The sequence below is a fragment of the Chlamydomonas reinhardtii genome, chromosome 14 (assembly GCF_000002595.2).
Source record: "Chlamydomonas reinhardtii strain CC-503 cw92 mt+ chromosome 14, whole genome shotgun sequence".
NCBI classification, from domain to species: Eukaryota; Viridiplantae; Chlorophyta; class Chlorophyceae; order Chlamydomonadales; family Chlamydomonadaceae; genus Chlamydomonas; species Chlamydomonas reinhardtii.
This window is the reverse complement of record NC_057017.1, coordinates 501247-524963: the sequence shown is the minus strand read 5'-3', so window position 1 is coordinate 524963 and position 23717 is coordinate 501247. Positions and strand designations below refer to the sequence as shown.

The 23717-nt window shown below is 64.9% G+C and overlaps 3 protein-coding genes across 3 annotated transcripts; 2 read left to right on the top strand and 1 right to left on the bottom strand.

The window, feature by feature from the left end:
• Positions 1–800: 800 nt before the first annotated feature.
• CHLRE_14g611450v5 (uncharacterized protein) lies at positions 801–13952 on the bottom strand. The gene is made up of 11 exons (XM_043069992.1): positions 13796–13952; positions 13354–13406; positions 12917–13175; positions 6729–12545; positions 5684–6574; positions 5289–5519; positions 5007–5072; positions 4732–4818; positions 4472–4545; positions 4071–4152; positions 801–3815 (listed from the first exon to the last, which is right to left on the bottom strand). Exons 1-11 carry the CDS (start codon positions 13871–13873, stop codon positions 3774–3776), a joined length of 7680 nt encoding a protein of 2559 aa, XP_042916665.1. The 5' UTR covers positions 13874–13952; the 3' UTR covers positions 801–3773.
• A 170-nt stretch (positions 13953–14122) lies between these two features.
• On the top strand, positions 14123–18072 carry CHLRE_14g611400v5 (uncharacterized protein). The gene is made up of 9 exons (XM_001698971.2): positions 14123–14292; positions 14517–14608; positions 14816–14986; positions 15183–15308; positions 15524–15638; positions 15781–15872; positions 16083–16195; positions 16375–16521; positions 16743–18072. Exons 1-9 carry the CDS (start codon positions 14211–14213, stop codon positions 17047–17049), a joined length of 1245 nt encoding a protein of 414 aa, XP_001699023.1. The 5' UTR covers positions 14123–14210; the 3' UTR covers positions 17050–18072.
• A 320-nt stretch (positions 18073–18392) lies between these two features.
• CHLRE_14g611350v5 (uncharacterized protein) lies at positions 18393–22169 on the top strand. Its single transcript, XM_043069991.1, has 5 exons — positions 18393–18648; positions 18752–18800; positions 18962–19011; positions 19280–19444; positions 19663–22169. Exons 1-5 carry the CDS (start codon positions 18610–18612, stop codon positions 20593–20595), a joined length of 1236 nt encoding a protein of 411 aa, XP_042916664.1. The 5' UTR covers positions 18393–18609; the 3' UTR covers positions 20596–22169.
• Positions 22170–23717: the final 1548 nt, after the last annotated feature.

Sequence of the window (23717 nt, the reverse complement as noted above, 5' to 3'; positions counted from 1 at the left end):
GGAGCCGAACAGGGGGCACCGGCCCTGACAGGCGCCGACCGTGTTTACGCCGTACGATCGGGCCGGCCCCCGGGCGCTCGTACGCGCACTTGTGGCTTGCAGGGAAATCATCTTGAGTAGCAGATGATGCGTCATGGACATATTTGGGAAGAGGAGGCACGCGGCCCCAGCGGCCGCGGCTTCCATCGTGCCCGGAAATGCGCCGAGGATAGTGTCGCTGAATGACCGACTTCCGCAAGGGCTTGGGCGAAGACTTGGGCGGAGGCACGGCCAGGCCACACCAGACGCTACATCAGGATTCAGGAGGCTCTTTGGTACCGTACCGTATTCATAGAAGGTGCAGTACCCACGTGGCTCGCGCATCATTGCGCGGCGGTAGGCTGGGCGTGGTTTGCAGCAGGCGGCTGTAGCAGGACTGCCGGAGGTACCCTGGTACCGCAGCTAGCTGTATGGCCCGGCAGTAGCAGCTCAGCCAGCCAGCACCGCACCACAAGCAGTGGGCTGCTGCGTGCCTGTTCGGTTCGGCCGGCTGGGAAGGGCTTGAATGAATCGTGACGTACGGCAGTACGTTGGCTCTGCCCTATCAGCTACCACCGCTGCTTCGTGATGTGCGCGCTCGGTGTATGACTCAGCATGTATGACTGCAGGGTGCATGGGAAACGGTGCGCGGGTCACTGCAGGTCACTGCTGGGGCCAGGCATCGGCTGTTGGTTCCGCGCGTTGAATGTTGATCGATGGGGTTGATGGGCCCGCTCGTAAATAGTCATGATCGCATACCTCCTCGACCCAGCGGGCAATTATGAACTAGAATGGACAGCTGTGCACTGAAGTGATCCAATGATGCGATAGCTTTGACCCTCGCATCATTCACTGCTGGCTGAGCTGGCCACGGCCTACCCGAACCTTGCCTGACTCGCGCGCATCGCTTTATTTAGCAGCTGCTCAGCACTGCACGCAGCACAGGTTTGTCCATGGGCGGCTGCGTTGGGCCGCCCCTGATGGCGTCGCGCCGCCTCGACCGCAGCCAAGCAGCCTTCCCGCCAATGCAGCAGTCGGTGTCAGCTATGCTCGCTGCGGAGTTTCTGCAGGCGCACGTCACACCTCAGCTGCAGCAGGCCTCAAAAGCGCAGCAGGAAGCTGCAGCGAAAGTCGCGGAAGCCGCGAAGCAGGAAGCCGAGCTCGCAGTGTGGGAGCTCAAGACCCTGTGGGTGCACCGCGTGCTGATGTTGGTTTGGCGATCGGAGCAGTTGCCTGGCGCCCATGTCTGGCGCAAGATGAACCGACTCAACGAGCTGCTAGCCGCATATAACATCTACTCGGCCACATACTACAACAGCGCGGCTGCTTCTCTCCGCCTGGCAGCTGCGCAGCTGCGGCTGGGGGCTACCGCGGGGCCGCTGCGCTCGCGGGCCGCTGCCGCGCACGCGGCGGCGGCGGCGTGCTCCGCCGCCGCGGACCAGAGTACGGCGGCGGCGGCGGCCCAGGAGGAGGCGGAGCAGCGGCGGCTCGTGCTGGCGGAGAGCACGCGGGCGGCTATGGAGGCGGCGGCCAGGCGGGAGCGCTCGTGGCCGTACCTGCTACTACACCTGGCGCTGGTACTGATGGCGCAGTGGGCGCTGCGGCTCTTGGCGTCGCGCGTCTTTAGCGCCGTGGCTGCTGGCGTGCAGGAGGAAGGTGGCTTGATGAACAGCTGGGTAGGATGGTAGGTGGCGGTGGCGGCGGCGGCAGGGGAAGAGTCACCCATCCACTGAATCACTGATGAGCCCATGTCTGGATGGGTGGGTGCCATCCATGTACGGGCGGGGCCGCCGCCGCCAGCACACACGCGTACGGACGCGTAATGTTTTCCTTGTGCTCTTTAACACGCGTACGGACGCGTAATGTTTTCCTTGTGCTCTTTAACACGCGTACGGACGCGTAATGTTTTCCTTGTGCTCTTTAACACGCGTACGGACGCGTAATGTTTTCCTTGTGCTCTTTAACACGCGTACGGACGTGTGCACATGCACGGACCTGTGCGACAGCGACTGAGGGATGGGCAGTGGTGGCAGCGGCGATGCGGTGCTGGTTTTGGAGGCTCAGTGGGTGGCTCAATGGGGCGCTGCACGGCAAGGGCGCTGTACGCTGTACGGATGAGGCGCTGTTGGCAGCAGCCGGTCGTGTGATGGGAGAGGCACGGTGGCACTCTTAGAGGAGCCCGTGTCACAGTGAGATTCAAGACACTATGCTTTGCGTTTTGATTTCTGCCATGGAACTAGTGTTAGCAAACAGGTGCGGACGCAACAGGTGGCAGTAGCAGTAGGTGGCAGTAGCAGGCGCTCCTGCGGGTGATTGCGATGGCGGCACGGCAGTAGGTAGGCAGGCCGCTGCAGCATCTGCGCTTTCGCGCCAGAAGACGGCATTTGCAAAACGGAAAGAGGGAGTCAGTACCGTCATCTACCACCCCACGCGCAGTGTATTATTCCGTATGAGGCTCACAGAGGCTTGATGAGATTCCGCATGTGTTGCTGGCCTCTATCTGCAAATAGGAACCAGCATTTGCCGAGAAGTGAGAGGCGCTGTTACTGCTGCAATCATGGCGTTGAGGATGAACGGCACGTACTCCTTGAGTGTGAGGCTTACGCTGACATAAGAGAAAGTTACGGACTCCCACGTGGCAATATGCAACAGATCATGAATGATTCGGATCAAAACATGCTAGCATGCTGTCTTAGCGATATCTGGGCTAGACGTAACAAGCTTCTGAGGTTGAGAGATTCTGCCTTGTGTGTGCATGAAGCTCACAACAATGCTAACAGGAGAGACGAGGAGCCCTTGCGGCTCGGTTAGTCTCGTTACAGGTTCAGGAACGCACACTTCCAACCCTGTATGTAACACATCATCATCACCTAACGTACGACCAGCGCGGCGTCCCCGCCCTTCCGGCCTTCCCTGTCCCCGTCCCCACAGCTCGCTCGTTCCAAGCGCCAAGTCCGCGCCCGCGCGAACGCGCATGTGTCCTGTGCCAAGCAAGAGACACACATCCGCCGTACACGGCTCCTGCCGCCCCACCACATCCGCTCCTCCAGTTCCCCTCCAGCCTAACCATGTGTCGATGTACAAGAATGGCAACGCGTCGCAATCAATCCGCGAAGCATAGTGAAGAGCTACGGTTCTTTCAAGGTCCTGCCATGGGTCCTGCATTATTTGCCTTGGGGATGGAGGCAATTTGGGGCTCGCTGCTAGCCCGCCTGCCGCACACATACACACGCTTGACGGGCCATCCGTCAACTCCTATTCTTTCCGCCGCGCCATACGTTCCATTTGCAACGGCTTGTCATTGTGCATCCCCGCCACGTCACGCCACACACCACCTACCGCGCCGCACAATTCATTAAGGTCAGTTTGTCTGCAACACCATGTTGATGTCTCTGAACATGTAATTCACCGGCATTGCTTCCAGATCGAAGAATTCTACCGCCGCAAACTGAGCTGGAATTTAGCGCTCCTTCACCGTACTCCAGTTGAGATGTGCTGCGCGCCCGCACGCTCTCAAGCACGGGGACAATTGTTAAGCATGAATCCATATTACCACATCACCGCGCATAATGTTTTGCCTTCGCGGACGTCAATGTACAAGTCAAATTAGGTTCACGCTGCAGCCATGCAGCTGGCTCTCTCATTCAGTCCTGTAAATCTCTTACACTTGCAACTCTCTCCTTGTCTCCCTCCGCAGCTCAGCTGCTGCCACTGCTACGGCCAAGCCGACTGCCCCACTGCTCCAATTACTGATATTATTGGGAGGCCTCCGCGGGGTCCTGTGACATGGCGACGTCCTGCGTGGATGCGGTTGACATACACGGCAGGAGAGCACCAGGGGTGTCAAATGAATGGCCTCCGGGAACGGCAATGAACATCACCCTGCCCCGCCGCGTCTTGACTGTTAACACTAGCGGGTCCTGCCTCTCTTGTTGCCCTCTAGGTGTAGTGAGAAATCGGTAACTTCCTCCTCCCGCCCACAGCCATTAGACCCTGCCACCCGCCCTTTGGGATGCAAAGCACCACATCCCGCGCCCACTGCCGCTTCGCACCTTGAGCATGACGAACACGCGGCCCTCGTCGTCGCGGCTGATGCGCAGGTTGTCATCCAGGTAGGTGGTCAGCATCCACAGGCTGGCGGCGGAGGACAGCGGCAGCAGCAGCAGCGGAGGAGGAGGAGGAGCCGGGGGGCAGCAGTGGGCGCGGAGACGGCGGAGGCACGGGAGGCAGGGGTTAGGACAGCAGGTGTCAGCACACAACGTCACACGGCAGCAATGACGAGGCGTTCACGCGAAGAAGAGACTTCGCCATGCCCCAGTAAGCAAACACAAACATGAGGATGCGGGACGCGACAGGAGCTGACCCATGCTTGCGGGGGCAGCAGCGCCTGACGTGGCCGGGCGGCTGTAGCGGCGGCACACTGGCCACCCACAGGCAACACGCGCCTGCTCACCTGGCGGGCGAGGACATGGACGGGCCCAGCGGCAGCTCCGGCGCCGTCACGCGGTTCATAAGGTCCTGCGCGGCCTGCGGGCGAGAGGGCGGGAGGCGCAGGGGGCAAATGGGGCATACGAAGCGTGTCGCTTTGATGAGGAGCAGGCCCTTCCCTAGGTCGTTTGACAAACATGCACGCGCACGCACACACAACATGCTCTGTATGCTAACCCACCCCCGCTAACTCCCCCGACCTCCCGTGCCTCCACACGCATGCACCTCCAGCCCGTTGTTGATGGGCTCCACCAGGCGCCGCAGCGGGCCCAGGTCCAGAGTGGCGCCCAGCACCGTCACCGACTCGGGGATCTGTTGGGGCGGGACGGAGAGCGAAGGTGGGAGGGGAGGCTGAGCACGAGCGGGACGGGCCAGTGGCGCAGGCATCCTGAGGCATCCAATACGCTCAAGGTGGAACCGTTGTTTGTTGCAAGAGCAATAAGGTTCCGGGGCGGGCATGCGTGTGTGTGTATTGCGTGCTGTCACCTTCACACACCCACCTCGAGCGCCGCCAGCAGCTGTGGAGTGGAGATGAATGTATCCAGCCCCACCTTGGTCAGCCGGACCTGTGTTTGATGCATGGTGAGCGACTGTCGAGAGTGCGGGGGTACAAGGACGAAACATCATGTGTGTACTGGTCTGCACTGCAAGCTGCTAAGAATTGTGCGTCCGGCTGGCGAGTCAGAGAGCGTATGTGTATGCGTGTAGGGCGCTAGATAGCAAGCCCAGGAGAGCGCCTGCCTCATCTTTCTTACCCTATCTCCTCCCCTCCTCCCTCTCACCTTGAACTGCCTCGGCGAGCGCACCTCCAGTCCCGACTCGGCCCTCAGCGACAGCATCATGGGGACCGCCAGGTCCACCTTGTTGGTGGCGGTGAGGGTGACGGGGTCGATGGTCTGGCACACGTCGCCCACGTCCACCAGCGGCAGGTTATCCAGCGCCCCCAGCAGCATCACCGTGCCCACGTTGCTTGTGTACACAAGCTTCCAGCGACCCGCCAGAGCCGACACGGCCTGCGCGTGCGTAAAGGTGGGGCGGGTCATTGCATGGTTCAAATAGCGCAAAAGGCGCGGGGAGGAGGGCCGTCTGGCAGTCAAGCAGCCGGTATCCATTGAGCTAAGCAGTAGGCAGCAGCGCGGCACTATGCTCGTGCGCATGCATGCACCGCGACACTCACGTCGGTGGGGGCGGTGTTGGGGTTCTGGGCCTCCAGCGCCGCCACCAGCTCGTCAATGGCGGCGCGCTGCTGCGGGGTGGCGTTCACGCCGCGCGCCGTGGCATACACAGCGTCCAGGAGCGCCGCCTTGGCACCCTCCGGCGAGGCCAGCGGGTCTGCAGTAGCAGCGGCAGTAGCAGCCTCCGGATCGGCTGTAGCGGTGTCCGTCACGGCAGTAGCGGCCTGTGTGTCCGGCGCATCCGCGGCGGCCTGGGAATCCTCGGCGGCGATGGGATGCGAGACTATGGTGAAGGCAGTGGTTGTAGCGGCAGTAGCAGCGGCAGTAGCGGCGGCGCGCACCGCCTCCTCCTCCCGCTGTAGCTCCAGAGCCCCCTCCTGCTCCGGCCACTCCGCCACGTCGCAAACCGTAGCAGCCGCTGCCTCCGGCTGTAGCTGCGGCGCCGCCACAGCCGCGCTGGGCTCGGGCAGCTCGGCGAAGGGCTGCAGCGGCGCGCCCAGGGCAGCGACTGGCCCGGGCGCGGCGCACAGCTGTGCCGGCGGCGGCGGCGCCAGTGGCAGTGCCAGCGGCGGCGGCGGGCCAGGCGGCAGCTGTGCGGGCGGCGGCGGCGCCAGCGGGAGGGCGAGCAGAGGCGGAGCCGGGCCTGACAGCAGCATGCTAGCCGAGGCAGCCGTGTTGAACGTCCGTTCGAGCGTGTTGATGAGCGACGGCGGCACGGAGGCCGCAGCTCCCGCCTCCTCGTCACTGCTAGCGCCACCGGCACCATCGACCTCCTCCGCAGTGGGAATAGCGGCCCCTGTGGTCGCGCCGGCGGCGGCGGCGGCGGGCGTGTCTGTGAGCTCGGTCACTGGCCCGGCGACCAGTGACGACTCCATGTCGGTGCGCTTCTGCTCCTGTCGACATAAGGGAGCAGGGGCAGGGGCGCGGCGGGCCGTTGAGCGGTGGGTGTGGCAAGCGCACAGCAGAATGATGCAGCTATCATGTAACTGGCCAGAGCAACCCGCTCCCCTTAGTTCTGGCTGCTATCTACCAACCCCCTCCCCGCACCTTCTCCAGGATCTGGTTGATGACGCGGATGCGATCCAGCACCTGGTCCTTGGTGCCGGGGCTCATGCCCAACGGCCCCGCCAGTGCCTCCAACACCTCCGCCAGCGGCGTCGGCAGCGACGACAGGTCCACCTCCGCCTGCAGCGCCGCCGCCGCCGCTGGCGCGGCGGCAACACGCGGGGTTGCGGCGACGACCTCGGCAACCGCCGCCGCCGCTGGCGCGGCGGCGGTGGCAGCGACGGCGCCCGCCATGGCCGTTACGAGCGCGCCGTCGGGCTCCGGCGTGGGGGTGCCAGCCGCCACCGGCACGGCGGCGGGCGCCGGCGCGGGCACGGGCGGCAGGTTGAGGACCAGGTTGGCGGTGGTGCTGCTGTCGGCGGCGGCGGCAGCAACCGCTGCCGCCAAAGGCGATGACGCCGGCGCGGTGGCGGCGCCGACCTGCGGCAGCAGCAGCCCGCCGTCACCGCCGCCATTGCCATTGCCATCGCCGTCGGCGGCGGTGGCGGCGGCGGTGGCGGCGGCGGTGGGCGCAACTGCCGCGGCCGTGGGGTCGACAGGCGGCGGCACCTCTGCATCAGCGCCAGGAGAGCCGGAGGACAGCATCGCCGCCTGCGCACCTACCGCCGTGATCGCGCTCAGGTTTGCCTCTTCGGCGTCACTGGCATTCGCACTGGCGGTGACGCTGGGGGGCAGGCTCTGGGCAGCCGTGGCTGCCGCCGCCACCGCCGCCTCACCGGCCGCGGTCGTGCCCAACCCGCCCGCGGCGGCCGCCGGCAGCGCAGCGGCGGCAGCTTCACCCTCCTCGTCCTCGTTGTCCAACACAACTGGTACTAGGACATTGCCAGGCACGTGCAAGGGCTCGTCCAGTGCCGGCGGCTCGTCAACGGACGCAAGCACGACGGCGGCGTCTTCCCCTAGCAACCGCTGCTGGTCACTGCCCTGCGCCGCCTCCACCACCGTGCCCTCCACAACCTCGGCCGCGGCCGTGGGCACCGCGGGCGGCGCCGCCTCGCCGTCCGAGCCAGAGCTGGAGCTGGAGCTGGAAGCAAACATGTTAACGCCAGTCGCCGCCACCTGCGCCGCCTCCCCCACCATGGCAGCACGCGGGGCCGCCGCCGTCGCTACGCCCATGTCCGCCTCATCATCGGCGTCACTGCCGCTACTGCTGGTTGCGGGGCTGGCGCTGAGGCTTCTGGTGGCGTTAGGGGCCTCCGCCATCTCAGTCGACGCCTTAACGCCCAGGCTGCCAGCCGCAGCCGCAGCCGTCGACAGGGCGGCGGCGGCGGCACCATCCTCCCCATCGTTCGATGTGGAAGACGCCAGGACTGCGGCGGCCGCTTGCGCCTCCTCAGCCACAGGCTCCGGCCCGGCGGCCCGTGCGCCTGCTTCCTCCCCTTCGCCGGCCACAGCCACCACCTCCACAGCGGGATCCTGAGCAGCCACGTCCGCCTCAGCCACCTTCGCCGCCGCCTCCTCGGCCACTGCCTCGGTCGCGGCCTGCTCGGCCGCAATGGGCGCCACGGGCTCCAGGTTCTCAGCCGCCGCCGTGGCGGCCTCCTCCTCCGCCTCAGCAACCTCGGTGGGCTCGGCGGTGGGGTTGGACAGCGCAGCGTCCGCGTCAGCAGCAGCCGCGGGGGCCGCCACCTCCTCTGGCTCCTCGTCCTCTTCAGCCGCGGCAGCCTCGGCTGCGGCGGCCAGGTCAGCAGCGGCAGCCGCCACCGCAGTTACCCCAGCCACGCCGGGGCCGCCCGACGCCACCGCTGCGGCGACGGCTTCCGCGACGTTTGCCGCCTGCTCCGCCGCCGCCTCCTCGGCCGCCTCCTGCACCGCCGAGGTCACGGCAGCCGCGGCGGTGTCAGCAATGCCGGCTGCGGTGCTGGCGGCGGCGCCCGCAATCACCTTGTCAAAGGCTGCGGACGGCGACGGCCCTGGGGCGGACAGCTCGGCGCCCGCAGAGCCACCGTCCGAGCCACGAGGTGAGGACGAGGCGGAGTTGGAGATGCGGGTCGCGGCCTCCACTGCGGCGTCAGCGACCGCAGATGCCGCCCTGGCGGCGGCGCGCGTGGCGGCGTCGGCGACGGCGCCGCTGACGCGGATGGCGGCGAGGGCTGCGGCGTCGGCCACGATGGAAGCCAGGCTGATCGTCAATGGGTCCTCGGCAGCTGCAGGCTGAGGCGCGGCCTGCGCCTCCTCAGCCTTGGCCTCAGCCTGGACAGCGAGCTCAGCCTCGGGGTCAGTCACAGGCTTGGGCTCAATGGCAGCGACTGTGGCGACGACGGCAGCCGCGGCCGCGGCCTCGGCGGGGAGTGAAACCGGCTCCAGGTTCTCAGCCGCCGCCGTGGCGGCCGCCTCCTCCGCCTCAGCAACCTCGGTGGGCTCGGCGGTGGGGTTGGCTGCGTCCGTTGGAGAGGCGTCGGCAGCAGCAACCGCATGGACCGCCACAGCAACCCCGTCAGCCACTGTCTCAGCGGCAGCGACCTCCTCTGCCTGTGCGCCGGCCTCGGCAACGGCAACCGCCTCGACTGGCTCCGCCGGCACTGGGTCCGCCGCCTCGGCCTCCGCGGCGGCCGCCACAACAGGAGCAGCAGTCTCGGCCTCTGATGTGGCCTCGGCCTCAGCAGCAGCCGCTGCGGCCTCTGCGGCGGCCGGCACAGGCTCCAGGTTGTCAGCCGCCGCCGTGGCGGCCTCCTCCTCCTTCTCCGCGGCCTCCGTGGTCTCGGCGGTGGGGTTGGACAGAGCCGCTACCTCCGCCGCTTCAGCCGTGGTTGCGGGCTCAAGCGCAGCAGCCTCAGGAGCGATAGCCTCCGGCACGGGTTTCGCCGCTGCTTCCTCCACCTGGGCCACAGCCGCCGCATCAGCGGCAGGGGCGCCGTCAACGACGTCAGCAGTGGGCGCAACAGGTGCAGCCTCGACCTCAGCGGCCGCCTCAACCGGCTTCAGAGCAACCAGCTTCGCCTGCTCGGCCGCAACGGGCGCCACCGGCTCCAGGTTGTCAGCCGCCGCCGTGGCGGCCTCCTCCTCCTTCTCAGCTACCTCCGTGGTCTCGGCAGTGGGATTGGACAGAACAGCTCCCTCCGCGGCCTCAGCCGTAGTTGCGGGCTCAAGCGCAGCAGCCTCAGGAGCGATAGCCTCCGGCACGGGCTCTGCCGCCGCTCCCTCCACCAGGGCCACAGCCGCCGCATCAGCGGCAGGGGCGCCGTCAACGACGTCAGCAGTGGGCGCAACAGGTGCAGCCTCGACCGCAGCGGCCGCCTCAACCGGCTCCAGAGCAACCGGCTTCGTCTGCTCGGTCGCAACGGGCGCCACCGGCTCCAGGTTCTCAGCCGCCGCCGTGGCGGCCTCCTCCTCCTTCTCAGCGGCCTCCGTGGTCTCGGCGGTGGGGTTGGACAGAGCAGCAACCTCCGCCGCCTCAGCCGTGGTTGCAGGCTCAAGCGCAGGAGCCTTCGCCGCCGCCTCCTCGGCCACTGCCTCGGTCGCAGCCTGCTCGTCCGCAACGGGCGCCACCGGCTCCAGGTTCTCAGCCGCCGCCGTTGCGGCCGCCTCCTCTGCCTCAGCAACCTCGGTGGGCTCGGCGGTGGGGCTGGACAGCGCAGCGCCCGCGTCAGCAGCAGCCGCGGGGGCCGCCACCTTCTCCTCGGCCGTAGCCGCGGCCGCCACCACAGCCGGCGCCGACGGTGCCGACTCCGTCACGATGGTGGGCGCGGCCGCCGACTCCTCAGTCACGGCAGGCAAGGCCAGCGCCGCGTCCGCCTCAGCAGCGGGCGCCGCCTCTGCCTCCGCGCCAGGCGCCACCGCGGCTGTAGCCGCCTCGTCCACAACAACAACGGCTGAAGCAGCAGCCGCCGCGGCCACCACAGCGGATGCAGCTGGCGCCGCCTCTGTCGGTACCGGTACTGGCACCGCAGCCTCCGTCGTGACGGCGGGGGCCGCGGCCGCGGGCACCTGCACCCCTGCCGCCGCCATGGTAGGCGCGGCGGCGGCAAGCGCGGCAAAGGCCTCGTCCTCCGTCGCCAGAGCATCTGCCGGATGAGACACAACCAGCATGGTGGCCGCAGCCGCCTCGGGGGCCTCCGCCTCCGCCTCAACAGCAACCGCCACGGTCGTGACATCAGCCACCGCCACCGCCTCGGCCACTGCAACTGGAGGTGCCGCCTCCACGTCGGTAGGCACGTCGGCGGCAGCAGCGGGCACCACCTCCGCCGCAACCGGCGCCACCTTGACCGCAGCAGCCTCAACCGCCGGCTCAGCCGCAGCGGGGGCAGCGACCTCGTCTTCTGTAGCCGCCTCCGCCACCCCAAGCACAGCCACGGCTCCTACAGCTACGGCAGCCGAAGCGGCGGCCGCAGGAGTGGCGTCAGCGGCCACGAGCACCTCGACTGTCGCCTCGACAGGCTTGGCGTCAGGGGCAGCCTCGTCCTCCGTTGCCGCCGCCGGAGCAGCCGCCTCGACCAGCTCCGCCACTACCACAGCAGGAGCCGCGGCCTCAGCCTCCGCGGCTGCCAGCACAGCAGGAGCGGCGGCCGCGGCCGCTGCTGCCTCAGCGGTGGCCGGCACCGGCTCCAGGTTCTCAGCCGCCGCCGTGGCGGCCGCCTCCTCTGCCTCAGCAACCTCGGTGGGCTCGGCAGTGGGGTTGGACAGCGCCGCGTCCGCGTCAGCAGCAGCCGCGGCTGCGGGCTCTGCCACAGGCGCCGGCACCTCGACCACCACCCCCTCAGCCGCGGTCTGTGCCGCCGCTGCTTCCACTGCCGCCGCCAACACCTCGACAGGTGCGACGGCGACCGCAGCCTCGGCCTCAGCCACCAGAGGTGTAGGCTCGGTAGCAGGCCCGGCCGCCGCCTCGGGCTGGTTAGGCTCAGTCACCGGCGCCGCTGCTGCAGCCGTAGGTGCTGTGAACGCCTCAACCACCGCGGCAGCCGCGGTGGCTGCAGCGACCGCGGCCACCAATGGCGCGGCAGCCTCAGCAACAGCTGGGGCTGCTGGTGCCACAGGCTCGGCGACCGGCTCAGCGACATCGGGGGGTGCCGGCACCACCGGCGCCACAGCCTCAGCAGCAGGTGCCGCCGCGGGGACTGCCGTTGCCACATGCTCAGCCGCGGGGGGCGGCGCCGCCACCACTGCTGGTGCCACAGCCTCAGCAGCCGGCTCATCCACCGGGACTGCAACGGCCTCAGCAGCGGATGGCGGCGCCGCCGGCACTGCAGGAGCCTCGGCAGCAGGTGGCACCGCCGGTGGCGCTACCACAGCCACCGCCGCTGCCGGAGCCGCCACCACTGCAGGCGCCTCCTTGCTCACCGCCGGTGCGGCCTTAGCGGCAGGCTCAGTCTTGCTGCCGCCGCCGCCGCGGGTGACCAGCGTCGCGACCGCCGCTGCCGCCACGGCACCGCAGGTTGCCACAACCATGCCGCCGCCACCACCACCACCGCCACCGCCGCCGCCGCCAACACTGTTAGCAGCTGCTTGCCGCTGCTCGGCCTCCTTTGCGGCTTTGATCACCGCCGCCGCCTCATGTGCCGCGCGCCGCCCGGCGTCGGTGTCGGGCCGGGTGGTGACCAGGGCGTCGGCGGCCCGGAGCGCCGCCTCCAGCCGCATGCGCGCCTCCGCCTCGTTGTCCACGACAGGCGGGGCGGGCGCGAAGCCGGGGAGGCCGGCCAGGTCACCCAGGATGGGCACGGCGGTTGTGGCAGGAGCCGCGTGGTGGGCGGCGGTTTCGGAGGTGGTGGAGGAGAAGGCTGTGGAAAGCGTGGCGGCGCTCGCGGCGTCAGCAGCGGAGCTGACGGCGACGGCGGCCGCGAGCGCGGCCAGCACGCCCGGCGAAGCCTGGCGGTGCCGTGGGGAGTCCGGGCAGGGTGGGTTAGAGTGATTCCGGGGAGGGTAAGAGGGAGCAAAGTGGATGAATGGCATACGGCATGCGGCCCAATGGTCAAGCTTGAAGGCAGCCGCTGCCCTTGCCTGCCCAGTGCGCAACTGAGGACGAGGTGTCCTAGCAGTCAGCCCCTCGCGCACATCATCCCAGTCCATGCAGCCGCACAGGCAGCCTCCCGTCTGACCCAGATCACCATGCCTGTCGCGCCACGCCAATGCCCCCGCGCAACCCCCGCACCCCACGTGCGTTTGCCCGAGACCCTGTGCACCGGCAACCTTGTGCCGCCCACGTCAACCCACATCAGCCCACCCGCCATGCCACCGACCTTGCTCTGTGCGGCGCTGAACCCAGCCACCAGGCCCGACACGAATGAGGAGGCCGCCGCGGCGCCACCCGTACCACCGCCGGGACCCCGCCGGGGCGAGGCGGCGACAGCGGCCGACGGCGATAACAGAGGCAGCACCGGCGCGCAGCGGGCCGCGGCGGGCGAGCCCAGCACGGCATGGCTCGCGTCGAGACCCGAGCCGATGGAGCCGCCGGGCGCCAGCTCCTTGCGTTCTCCAGCAAGCGCCGCGCTGGCATCGCTGCGTGCGAGAGGTGAGCGTGAAGGAAAACAGGTAGAGGGCGGGATGGACGTCGTTGTCTGAGGCAAAGACACGGTGCGGCACATGCGGCGTTGCCAGGCTCGGGATCTGGAAGCTGCTCGTTGGCTGGGTGATTGCGGGGTGCTATATGCTCGAGGCCGCTCGGGTATGCGCTTACCCAGCGGCGGGGGTAAAGAGACGGGCGGCGACGCGCCGCGAATCGTGTGCAGCCTGCGGGGGGAAACGGAAGGGCACACCAGTCAATGCGTACTATGTTACGAAGGCCTATTTGGCTGTCACAGGAACACTCAAAGCCAGCGCCGAGCGCAGGCTCGCCACGAAGCTGTTTACTGCTACAAATGCCCCTCCGCCTACCACCGCTCATGCCCAGCAACATGCGTGCAATCCCTAATACCCTATATCAGCAGTAACGCAGACCAGCGCAACGCTCGTGCGACAGGTCACCGTCCCGAGACGCACACATGCGGTCCAGCCCCGCGCAGCCTGGCCGTGTTATTATGGCCGTGTAGAATGACATCAACACATATTGAGGTGTTCATAGAAAACGATCACTCGCGACCACACAACGATCACTCGCTGACGGTCGGCATGCGACCCACCGAGACGCCAGGTCCCTTTGGCTGGGACCTTGCTCCTGCTTGCTTGAGCGACAGCGGCGATAGGCCACTACCAATCATTGTGGCAGCGGCCGCAAAAGAGCGCACGGAGGTTTATGCAAGCAAGGGCGGAAACGCCATAGCGATGCACCGGTATGTTTTGAGTCAATACATAACAGTTATCTTACATAAAGCAATTGTGGGTCGCGCGGCTGGCAGCACTGGAGAAAGCTTCTTTGTTGTACGAATCCGAATGGGCGCGCACAGCCCGGGAGGGAGGGGCGGCTTTAATTACCTCTGCGTTTCTTGCCCAAGAGCATTCCTACCTGGTGTGCTTACACGCAAAGACATTCCTACACACACATACCTTTCAACAGGCGTCAGACGCACATTTCCGTCCCGCACACTTCCTGCAAGCATGGTCTCAACATCCGTCCCTCTGGCCCCGGGCGAAGGTGCTATCGTGGAGGTCCGCAGGAGCGTCGGCGGCAAGATTTCAGGTGAGCGAATGCCACTGGCTCGAGGGAAAGACTGCCAGCCATCCGCGGGACCCGCTACAGAAAGTCCAAAGGCCCCGCTCGGCTGGAAGGCCTAGCGAGCCCTTGTGCATGGCCTAACAATGGTGTTCATGAATATGCAATTATCGGCCATGACGACGTTAAGGTTTCCAAAACCAGCCACCATTCCAACGAAACACTACTGCCAACTAACCGCTTGGACGCAGGCCCCGAATTCGAGGCCGCAAAGCAGCGCATTGCAAACGTGGACTCACTTCTGGGAGCATGCGTGCAACTGCTCGCGGATGCGCCATCGTCGGTACGTGTAACGCGATGTGATGTGTCGGCGCCTGTTGCGCCAAACTTGCACGCGCTCCGCGCGTTCACCAGCTCACCAGCTTGCGGAACATATGCATCCACTCCGCCAAGAAGATTTTCCGTGGCGTGAGATGTAAAGGCTGCTGTTCTTGCGCCACACCTTCACGCCGCTGGCTCCCAACCCCCTCTTCTCGCGGATAACCTGCAGCTCTCCCTGTTCAAGAAGAAGGCCTCCAAGGAACGCCGCGAGAAGGCCATCGCACAGCTACAGAAGGAGCGCGTAGCGCTGACCGCGGCCCTTGGCAGCATGTTTGACTTTGCTTCCAGCCGCGGTGCCGAGGCGGAGATGGCCATGAGCCGCCTACTCAAGTCAGACCAGGTTGGTGCAAGGACAAAGTGGCAGCCTGGTTATGTACAGCGCAGTCACGCCCTGGCGCTGTGTCAAATTGTCACCGCCAGGGCTAGTATGCTTGGTGGGGCACAACACGGCATGACACAATTCAGCCGTGATTGCTGGCATGCCACTAACCCATACCGCATCGCGTGCACTGCAACCGCTCATTCGCTGCATGCAGGCTGTGCGCGAGGCGCAGGTGGCCAAGGACGTTGCGGAGGCAGCAATGCGCCGCGTGAACGAGGCGTCCGGCCGCGAGCTGTCGAGCCGTGACGAGCAGCTGGCGGCGCTGCAGAAGCAGGTGCAGGTGAGACGGGAGGAGGCAGGCCGCCCGCTGACGCAGCTTAACTCGCTGCTCCGCTGAGGCCGACAACACAAGGCAGTGCGGCGACCATTACCATGATGCCGGCTGGCCGGCGTGCGGCAACCCACAACACAACGCCCATGCTTTGAAGCTCTTCAGTCATCCCGCAGAAACTCCCACCGTTTTGTTCGGCTCTTACACCTGCCTCCCTGCCACAGGCGCTGGAGGCTGAGAAGCACGAGCTGGAGGGCTCCATCGCCAAGCTGGTCCGCAGCAAGGAGAGCACCAGCCTCAAGCTCAAGGACCTCACATTCGAGTTCCAGAGCACCGCGGGTGAGAGCGAGAGCGCACGCCACCAGCACGAACCCTTCCGCACTGTCCGCGTCCCGACCCATTTTGTTTCGCTTCGAGCCCCACCCGGTTCACCGACGCCCCAACCCCTCCACTGTTGCCTTTGCCCCCCCCCCCTCCCCAGACGTGGCCGAGCGCGAGATCCGGCGCCTGCAGGCCGAGCTGAAGAAGGCCGAGGAGGCGCGCGAGGAGGCGCTTACGGCCGCTAACAAGGAGGTGACCGTGCAGAGGCCCGGACCGCAACCGCGTCGTGTGCGGCATTCAACACTAGCTCAGCACATCCTTGATAGGCAGGGCTCCAGACCTGCGCTGCCTCCACAGACCTGTTTTACACACCGCTCCGATCCCTCCTATCCCCTACGGCTCTTCCACAACCCCCCGCCCACCATGCCCGTCCGCCGTGCCTGCCTTCCCCCCTGACCCCAGTCCGCTGAGGCGCTGTCGGAGAAGGCCAAGGAGCAGCGCACGCTGCAGCGCCGGCTGGACAGCATGAAGAGCCTGGCGGACGCCAACAAGCGCCAGGCGGAGGAGGCGCGCAAGTGAGTGCGTGACTGTGTGTGTAGCTGTTGAGACCGGCGCACAAGCGTAAAGTGTGGGAGCTAGGGGCTGGCGCTTTCATCCTCCGTGTTGCCACCCAGTGAAACGCAGATTTGTGGTTGCGTACCATCGCCGTAGCTTCGATCCTGACGTCGCACGTCTGTGTCTTGATCCCCCGCAGGCAGGCGGAGGAGGGCGCTGAGCGCGCGCGCAAGCAGGCCGAGGACGCGGCGGCGGCGGCGAAGCGCGCAGCCGAGGCCAAGGCGGCGCGCGAGGCGCTGACGGCTGAGCTGGAGGGCCTGCGGCGCGAGCACGCCATGCTGCACAGGTGAGCGTGTGCGTTAGGCAAGCAAACGGAGGATGGCAGGGTGAACACGCGTGTGTGTATGTGTGCATTCCACCTTGCCGGTGGAGGCCCTAGGCCCCGTCCAAGAGATGACTGTACTCACCTCTTGCGCCCTTCCCACTTTCCACCATCACCGTCAACGCTAATCCTTTGGCTCACGTCATAATCTTCCGTCCCCATGCTCTTCCTTGCCCCTGTTGCAGTGCCTTCATGTCCACGGGCGGTGTGGACAAGCAGCTCGCCGCCATCCGCGCCGCCGCCGCTTCCTCCGCCACCAGCCTGCGCGTTGGCAGCAAGGCGCCTGCCGGCACCCGCGGCGGCCTGCGCTCGCGCGGCGGGCACTGCCTGCACGCCGGCCCTTGCGCCGCCTCGGCCAATGACATCAACCGTCTGGTGGCGGTGCCGTATGAGGGATCGATCGAGGGTCTCGAGGCGGTGGTGCGGCAGCAGAAGGTCTTCCTGTGCACCGACTGCATCGCCACTGACGGCAGCGGCTTCCTGGGCGCCTAAGCCTCTGTGGGCGGAAGGCCGTGGCGGAAGGCCCATAAGATCCCGACACGACAGAACGAATAAATCTTGGACTCAATCGTCTTCTTGGACTACGTATGTTCTTTATACCGCTATAGAGCGCATGTGCAAATCTAACAACCCGTTGTGCCCAAGGTTGTGCCCTGAGGTAGTAGGAGGCTTGCGCAAGTGAGAGATCTTGACGGCAGGAGGCCACAGGGCAGGTAATAAGGTGAACGAGTGTGAGAAGCATGTGACAGCGTGTGGGACGGGACATCACGGTTTTGGCACAGCAGGCGTTTCATATGGGGTGGGGTGATGGGCGGGCAATTAAGCGAGACATAGATACGGCGATTTGAGTGAACGTGACGCAGGTTTGTCAAGGTCTGTGTCGTGGTGTGCTTGCGACCTTGCGTGGTGTGCGTGTGTGCCTGCACCAAGGCCTGCACCGCCGCCGCTGCGCTAGCCCTGTGACAGCGCCGCTCACGACACACCTGGTCACGTGCACGGCCGCTTGTTGCATTGGAGCTGTGCTTCTGCCTGTAGTAATTTGCTGCGGTGTTGACTGTACGAGTTCCCCGATACCGGTATCAGTTCTTGCGAGCAGACAGGTCAGAGGTCTGGTGAGAATATGGCAGGGTTTGGCTTATCGTTAGCTTTGCACCATGATTGATTGACATGGTCATTAGGTGTTAGAGCATTAGAATAAATGTCACAGGTTGACAGGTGTGCCATTGTGAGGACAGCTGGCGCTTCAGCACACGCATGCACCCCTGCGCATCAGCAATGGGGCTGTACAGCGTGTGGCCATGGCGATCCCAGGATAATGTGTTTAGCTTATTGTTCGTTCTTCAAGTTGTTAAGGTGTGCCATGTGTCCAGAAGCTGTAAGCCCCCCGGCAAAGGCCGATGGGGCAAGCGTTAGGGTTGCTCGGGGTCGCGCCTCCAGGCTTAGCCACCTGGGATGTACGGCATCACTGGTTGTCACTTGATGATGACACGAAGTGAGTTGTAACAGCAAATTGTGATAGAATGCCACGCTCTCTCGCCGTGTAGCATGCCACCTGTGAAGTGTCCAGTGCGTGCCTCCGCGGGCCGCACAGCTCGGGCCATCACAACATGCCAAGAGTGGCAGGGGTTTCAAGCGGCTGGGGTGCACAGCACACGTGCTGAGTAGCACGAGATATAATAAAATAGGCATCAGGCACCAGCCCCTTCCACGTGCGGAAGCATGAATTTGTGGCCGGGGCCCGGATGGGGCAAGCCGAGCAAGCTGGCGTGGGGTTTGGCTGTCGCGCAGCTCATGGGAACGCTCGTAGCCTTCGGCCGCGCACATACGACGTGTATACAGTATCACTACTGATAACAGCGCGACACAAACATGGAAACTTGAAACTCCGACACCCTTCGCTTTCTGTAGTTTCGACAGGAATAAGCCAAAATGGCCTTCGACGACTCAGGACTTTACTCGTCCTACTACAATCCTTATCACATCTCGCGACTCCAGGCCGAAATTGAAGCGAGCGCGCAACCAACCGAGCGAAGATGTGTGTGCTGCCTTCTCATGTTTGGTGCAACGTGCGGCGCAGTGACGGTGGCGGTGGTGAGTATTGGAACCATAGCCGGAGTTAGGCGACAGTCGGCACGATAACTGGGGCCGCGACATCCGGCCGCTGATGACGAGGACTTTGCGCGTTGTTCCGCAGGGCTTCTACGTGCACACGCCAGCCATCACGTGGCCGGTGGTGGTAGTTGGTGAGCGCGCGCGCGACAAGGAAGGGAGAGGTTTGGGGGCGAGGCGAGCACGCTTGACGCTGTCACTATTGGGGTTCCCCGCGCCGGCCCCCCACGCCGTCCCCCCACGCCGTCCCCCCGTACCGCGTCCTTCAAACGCCGCCGTGCCCCTGCTGCCCCAGGCTTGCTGGGCGTCATCTTGGGCGTCGTGCTAGCGCACAGACAAGCCACGGTGAGGGACACTGTCCACCCGCCGCGCCTGGCATGGACGCGATGCGGGTTGCACTGACGTTCGCGAGGCATATTGGGACGGGGCCCACTATCGCTTGCTCGGTGCGAGGGACAACCGGGGCCCTGACGGAGGGGAGTCTGGGCGCATGCTGATGCAACGTGTGCGAGCGCGCGTGCATCGGGCGTGAGCATGGGGCGCTGTGCCCGAGCACACGGCGTCCCACACGACCTTGATCTGCGTGCACACCGGCACACGGGCGCCTGCACAGGGGCGAGGCTGGAATGCCGGGAGCGCCAGCATCTACGCGCTTGGCGCGCTGGTGCTGCGGCGCCGGCAGGAGCAGGAGGAAGAGGAGGAGGAGGCGCAGTGGCGCGCGCAGCAGGCGCAGCCGCCGTGGCCGCCACAGCCCCTGCAGCCGTGGCGGGTGGCGCAGGTGTGTGCCGGGCGGGTGCTGTAGCGTGTCAGCAGGGGCTCCAAGACAGCCCATGGGTTGGGTGTACTGGACCCCACCCCACCCAGTGATTGGATCCGGTAATCGCAAGCGATGTTGGGCCAACAGTCGCTTGCGATGCTTGAGCTTGTCCAAGTGCGGGCACCCGCGCACCCACACAGACATATACACACACACACACATTCCGATGTGCGATGCAGGTAGTTGGCTCCCGCTACTACATGCCCGTCTACTGCGCCTGCCCCCTGGACGATGTGGGCAGCAGCAGCGGCAGTGGCAGCGGCAGTGGCAGCGTTGTTGACGGATATGAGAACCAGCAGGTGCAGAAGCTGCCGCAGCAGCAGAAGCAGGCCGGAGTGGCCCCGACGAAGCCGTCGCATGGGGGAGCTGAGGAGGGAGGCGGCGACTGCGGTGATGGCTCGCTGCGGCGGCTGTCGTCTGGTGACGGAGGCAGGGAGCACCGGGGGGTGGTCTCAGTTGAGATTGGCGCGGTCGGGGGCGCCGGAGGGACTGCTTCGGGCAGTGGCAGCTCCCCCGCCACAAGCAGCGGCAGCGGCAGCGGCAGCAGTCGCGGCAGCAGTTCCCAGGACCTTGCGGGCAAGCGAGCTGGCGGCGGGGGACTGTCGGCCGGCGGCGCGGGGCCAGTGCCGGGACCACACATGTCGGTGTGTGGGTGGGCGGGGGAAGGCGCCATGGTGTGTGGGCTGCCACTGGCGGGTGTGGACGGGCGGGTGGACGCGCGGCCTGTGTTGGTGCTGCAGCCGCATTGGCAGCACCCAGCGCACTCACAGCATCACCCCCAGCAGCATCCAGTGCCACTGCCACAGCAGCAGCCGCCACAGCAGCAGCACCCACTGCCACTGCAGCAGCAGGAGCAGGCGCGGCCGGAGGCACAGCCGCCCCAACTGCCGCTGCAACCGGAGGAGGAGGAGTGGGCCGATGCAGCCAGCGAGGCCGAGACAGGGGCCTGCGGTGGGGACGGCGGCGGGCTAGGGGCGCCCCCCATGATGAGCGGTGCAAGCCAGCAGCAGCACCAAAGCGGCGGCGTTGGAGACCTCGGCGGGACGGACCCGCTGGCTGTTCCGGCTGCGGCTGCGGCTGCGGCTGCCCGCTCGGGCTCAGGTGCGCAGTGAAGGCTAGTTGAGTTGAGGTGTTTCGGTTCATGGACGGTTAGGGCCGCAGGCGTTCATACCAGGCAGCGAGTCGCCCTTTGTCCTGCTGCGGGGTATGCTGCCGCGGCACTGGTGTGCACACAGCGGTCGATCAATGCTGCTGCGGCTGTCGTGCTGCGTAGCTGCCGCCTGAGATCCAGGCATGTGGCGGTATCAACAATGGCGGTAGGCTAACGGTTTGGGCGGTGCTTGTCATCGAGGTGAGGTTGACGGTTACAGCAGTTCACAGCGGGGTGGTGGCAGGCGGCGGCGGCGGCGATGATTGGGGAGGTAGGGCCGAGGCCGACCTCCATTCGACTGATGGCCGTGCCGCCGGCGGCCGCTGCCACGGCCAGGGGTAGGGTACTTCCACCCTGCGCTATGGCCGTCTAGACCGTGTGGTGTTGACGCGGCTCGCAGCACACCTTGGCCCATTGAACGGACAAAACCACTGTGCACTGTTTGCAATAAAGGCGTTCGTGGGGTGGCATGGCACACAGCGGCAAGCGCGCAAAGAGGCGACACCGCAAAGCTTCTAACTTCGAATGTGGTTATGTTTGCACAAGGGGAGGGGTGAAGTAGTAGACCCAGTTGATGTGTTTGATGCTTGGACTCAAAATAAGCCGCATGCTTAGCCGGCGGGCGTGGGACTGCAGGTTCAACATGCGTGCAGCTGCAGACGCAACAAACTTGGTGTGCTTGAAAACGTGACCCAACACAACAGTATTTCTTTGGTGGTTTTGGTGGTTCAAAAGTTGACGGTATGACCGGCAAATGACCTCTGCGTCTTGTTTAACGCGTATGTGGTATTGCTGTTGCCGGTATTGCATTCGTTCGTGCGCTTGCGGGGCATGTCGAGCTGTGGCTGTATGTACCCGGATGTTGCTGGGTACCGTATGTTGGTGCCGGGTGTCTTTGTATATGCGAGACGTTTTGGTGGACGTTCATGTTCATGATGGTACACCCAGGTGATGTGGTGTTCATTCGCGGTTCAGACGTTTGCGATTGCCTCTTTCCAGGCATGAGAGAGGGTGCGGTACCTGGCGGTACAAAGCTTCCAAGTTCGACCAGGATATGTCCCGGGGAGCCCAACCCACCATGACACCCAGCAGTACCGGAATGCCGTCGCTGCCGGTCGCTGCCCCTCCACGTCTTAGCAGTAGCGTGCAGTAGCGACCTGAGCAGTAGCTGTACAACGTGTGTGCGATGGGACAGTGTCAAGGCAGGTTGGTGAAGTCCCGTGCAGCTGATTCCCTAACCCCAGCAGATGGCAAACATACAATTTGCAACGGCAGGGCATGAGTACGCGGCTGGTCGTGATCCGACGCGGCGGGCGGCCTGTGTTATCTGGTGGTCACCAGCGTAATCTCTTGTCAAGCAAGGCGTGCGCGGTGTTTGGGACGCCGATGGCTTTACAGGTGCGTGTCACCTGGTGTGCAGCAGCAGTCGAGCGCAGTCAGTGCTCGTATCTTGTAGATGCCCTCAGGCACCCGGCATCTACACATGCGTAGATGACCCTGACCGCGGCATCTACACTTAAGCCCCCAAGCCCCCCAAAACGTCTACGCTTCCCCCATTTTTGCGCCCAAACTGGCCAAAACCGTCTACACTGCGTAGATGCGTGGCACCCAAACCCAAAAATTTTTCTCCGCCTTCGGCGGATTTTGGGCAGATTTCTACAGTGTAGATGGACGATACGAGCACTGAGCGCAGTGTGCGTGTCGTTGCGTGCATGTGCACCCCTGCCAGTGGCTGAGCATAAGTAACCGCTGACAGCTCTCAACCATAGTTCCAAACATCGTCTTACCTGGTCTTACCTCCTAGCAGCTGAAAGCCTGCAAGCAATCACGCAGCCGGCATACCGTACGGCTGCTACTGCGGCCAGCCTTAGCCTGCGTGCAACGCTGCAACCGACGCCATTCTCCTCCTCGCACCCCTGCCTCAGGGCTCCTATCTTAATGTCTCCAGACATTAATTGGCCATTTTGGCCGTTTCCTAGACATTCCTCCCGGGGGCTAATGTCTGGGGCGAGACTTTGTTGGCCCGGGTTTGGGGCGGGTTTTGTCCGAGTTCCTATGTAGAAGCCCCCAAACCGCCATGTGCCCAGACAAAAGACGGCGGCTACCCGGCCGTTTTTGTCTGGAGCTAGACATTACCCCAAAACCAAGATACGACCCCTGCCCTGCCTCCTCCTTCCTGGTGGCCTTGCCTACCTGATCTATCTCTCCGCTCTGCCGCCGCCGCCGCCTGGCCCAGCGCCGCTGCTGCTGCCAGCGGTCCCGACGTCCCGTCACCGCTGTTATCACCGGTTGCCATGATTACAGCTCTTATCGTCGCGCTGCAAAGCTGCAGGCCGTACAGTATGTGCTAGGAGATGCTTGTGTATTACCATAGTGCACTTGTGTCGTTTGCAAGAACTGGCGAATGTGCGTGCGTGTGTGCATCCCTGACCCTGCCCCAGCGTGTGCGTGCATGTTGGTGCACGCATTCTTGGAGGCGTGAGAGGGCCGACTCGGCGCTAGGCACTGTATCCACCTGCACACCCTGGCCGCGAGTGCGCGTCGTTGGGCAGGTCGCTGGACTTGTGCAGGTCGCTGGGCTTGTTAGCGTGCCCCGGCCCCCGCAGGGGGCGCGGCGCACCTATACGTTTCAGAAAGCGGCAGTTGGCAAAGAGTTGCACAACACGTGTTCCCCGCTCCCGCCGAGTGCATACAAGCAATATTTAAGGCCTCCGTTACACGAAGCTGTTGCACATCAGGAAGAAGAGGCCCCAGCGACGAAGTTCAGACCTGGCTCGAACCCGACCTTGAAAGTAACTGTGGTAAAACTGATGCTGAAACATGTATTATACGCCTAAACGCATAGAATGGTGTCCGATGCCTCAAGAAAGACGATTCTTTGGCCGATTTCATCGCACAGGCTGGCGCTGGTCCAAGGTAACTATCATATACGTAGATCGCTTCAATCTTAGCACTTATGTACCTGTCAGGAGACCCGTAGGCGTGTAAGCTGCGAGCGCGAGCACCTGTCCTTATTAGTGCCGTGCTGGCTGCCCCCTAACGTGAGACCTATGAAGCTGGGACTCTGTTATTATTATATTTGCA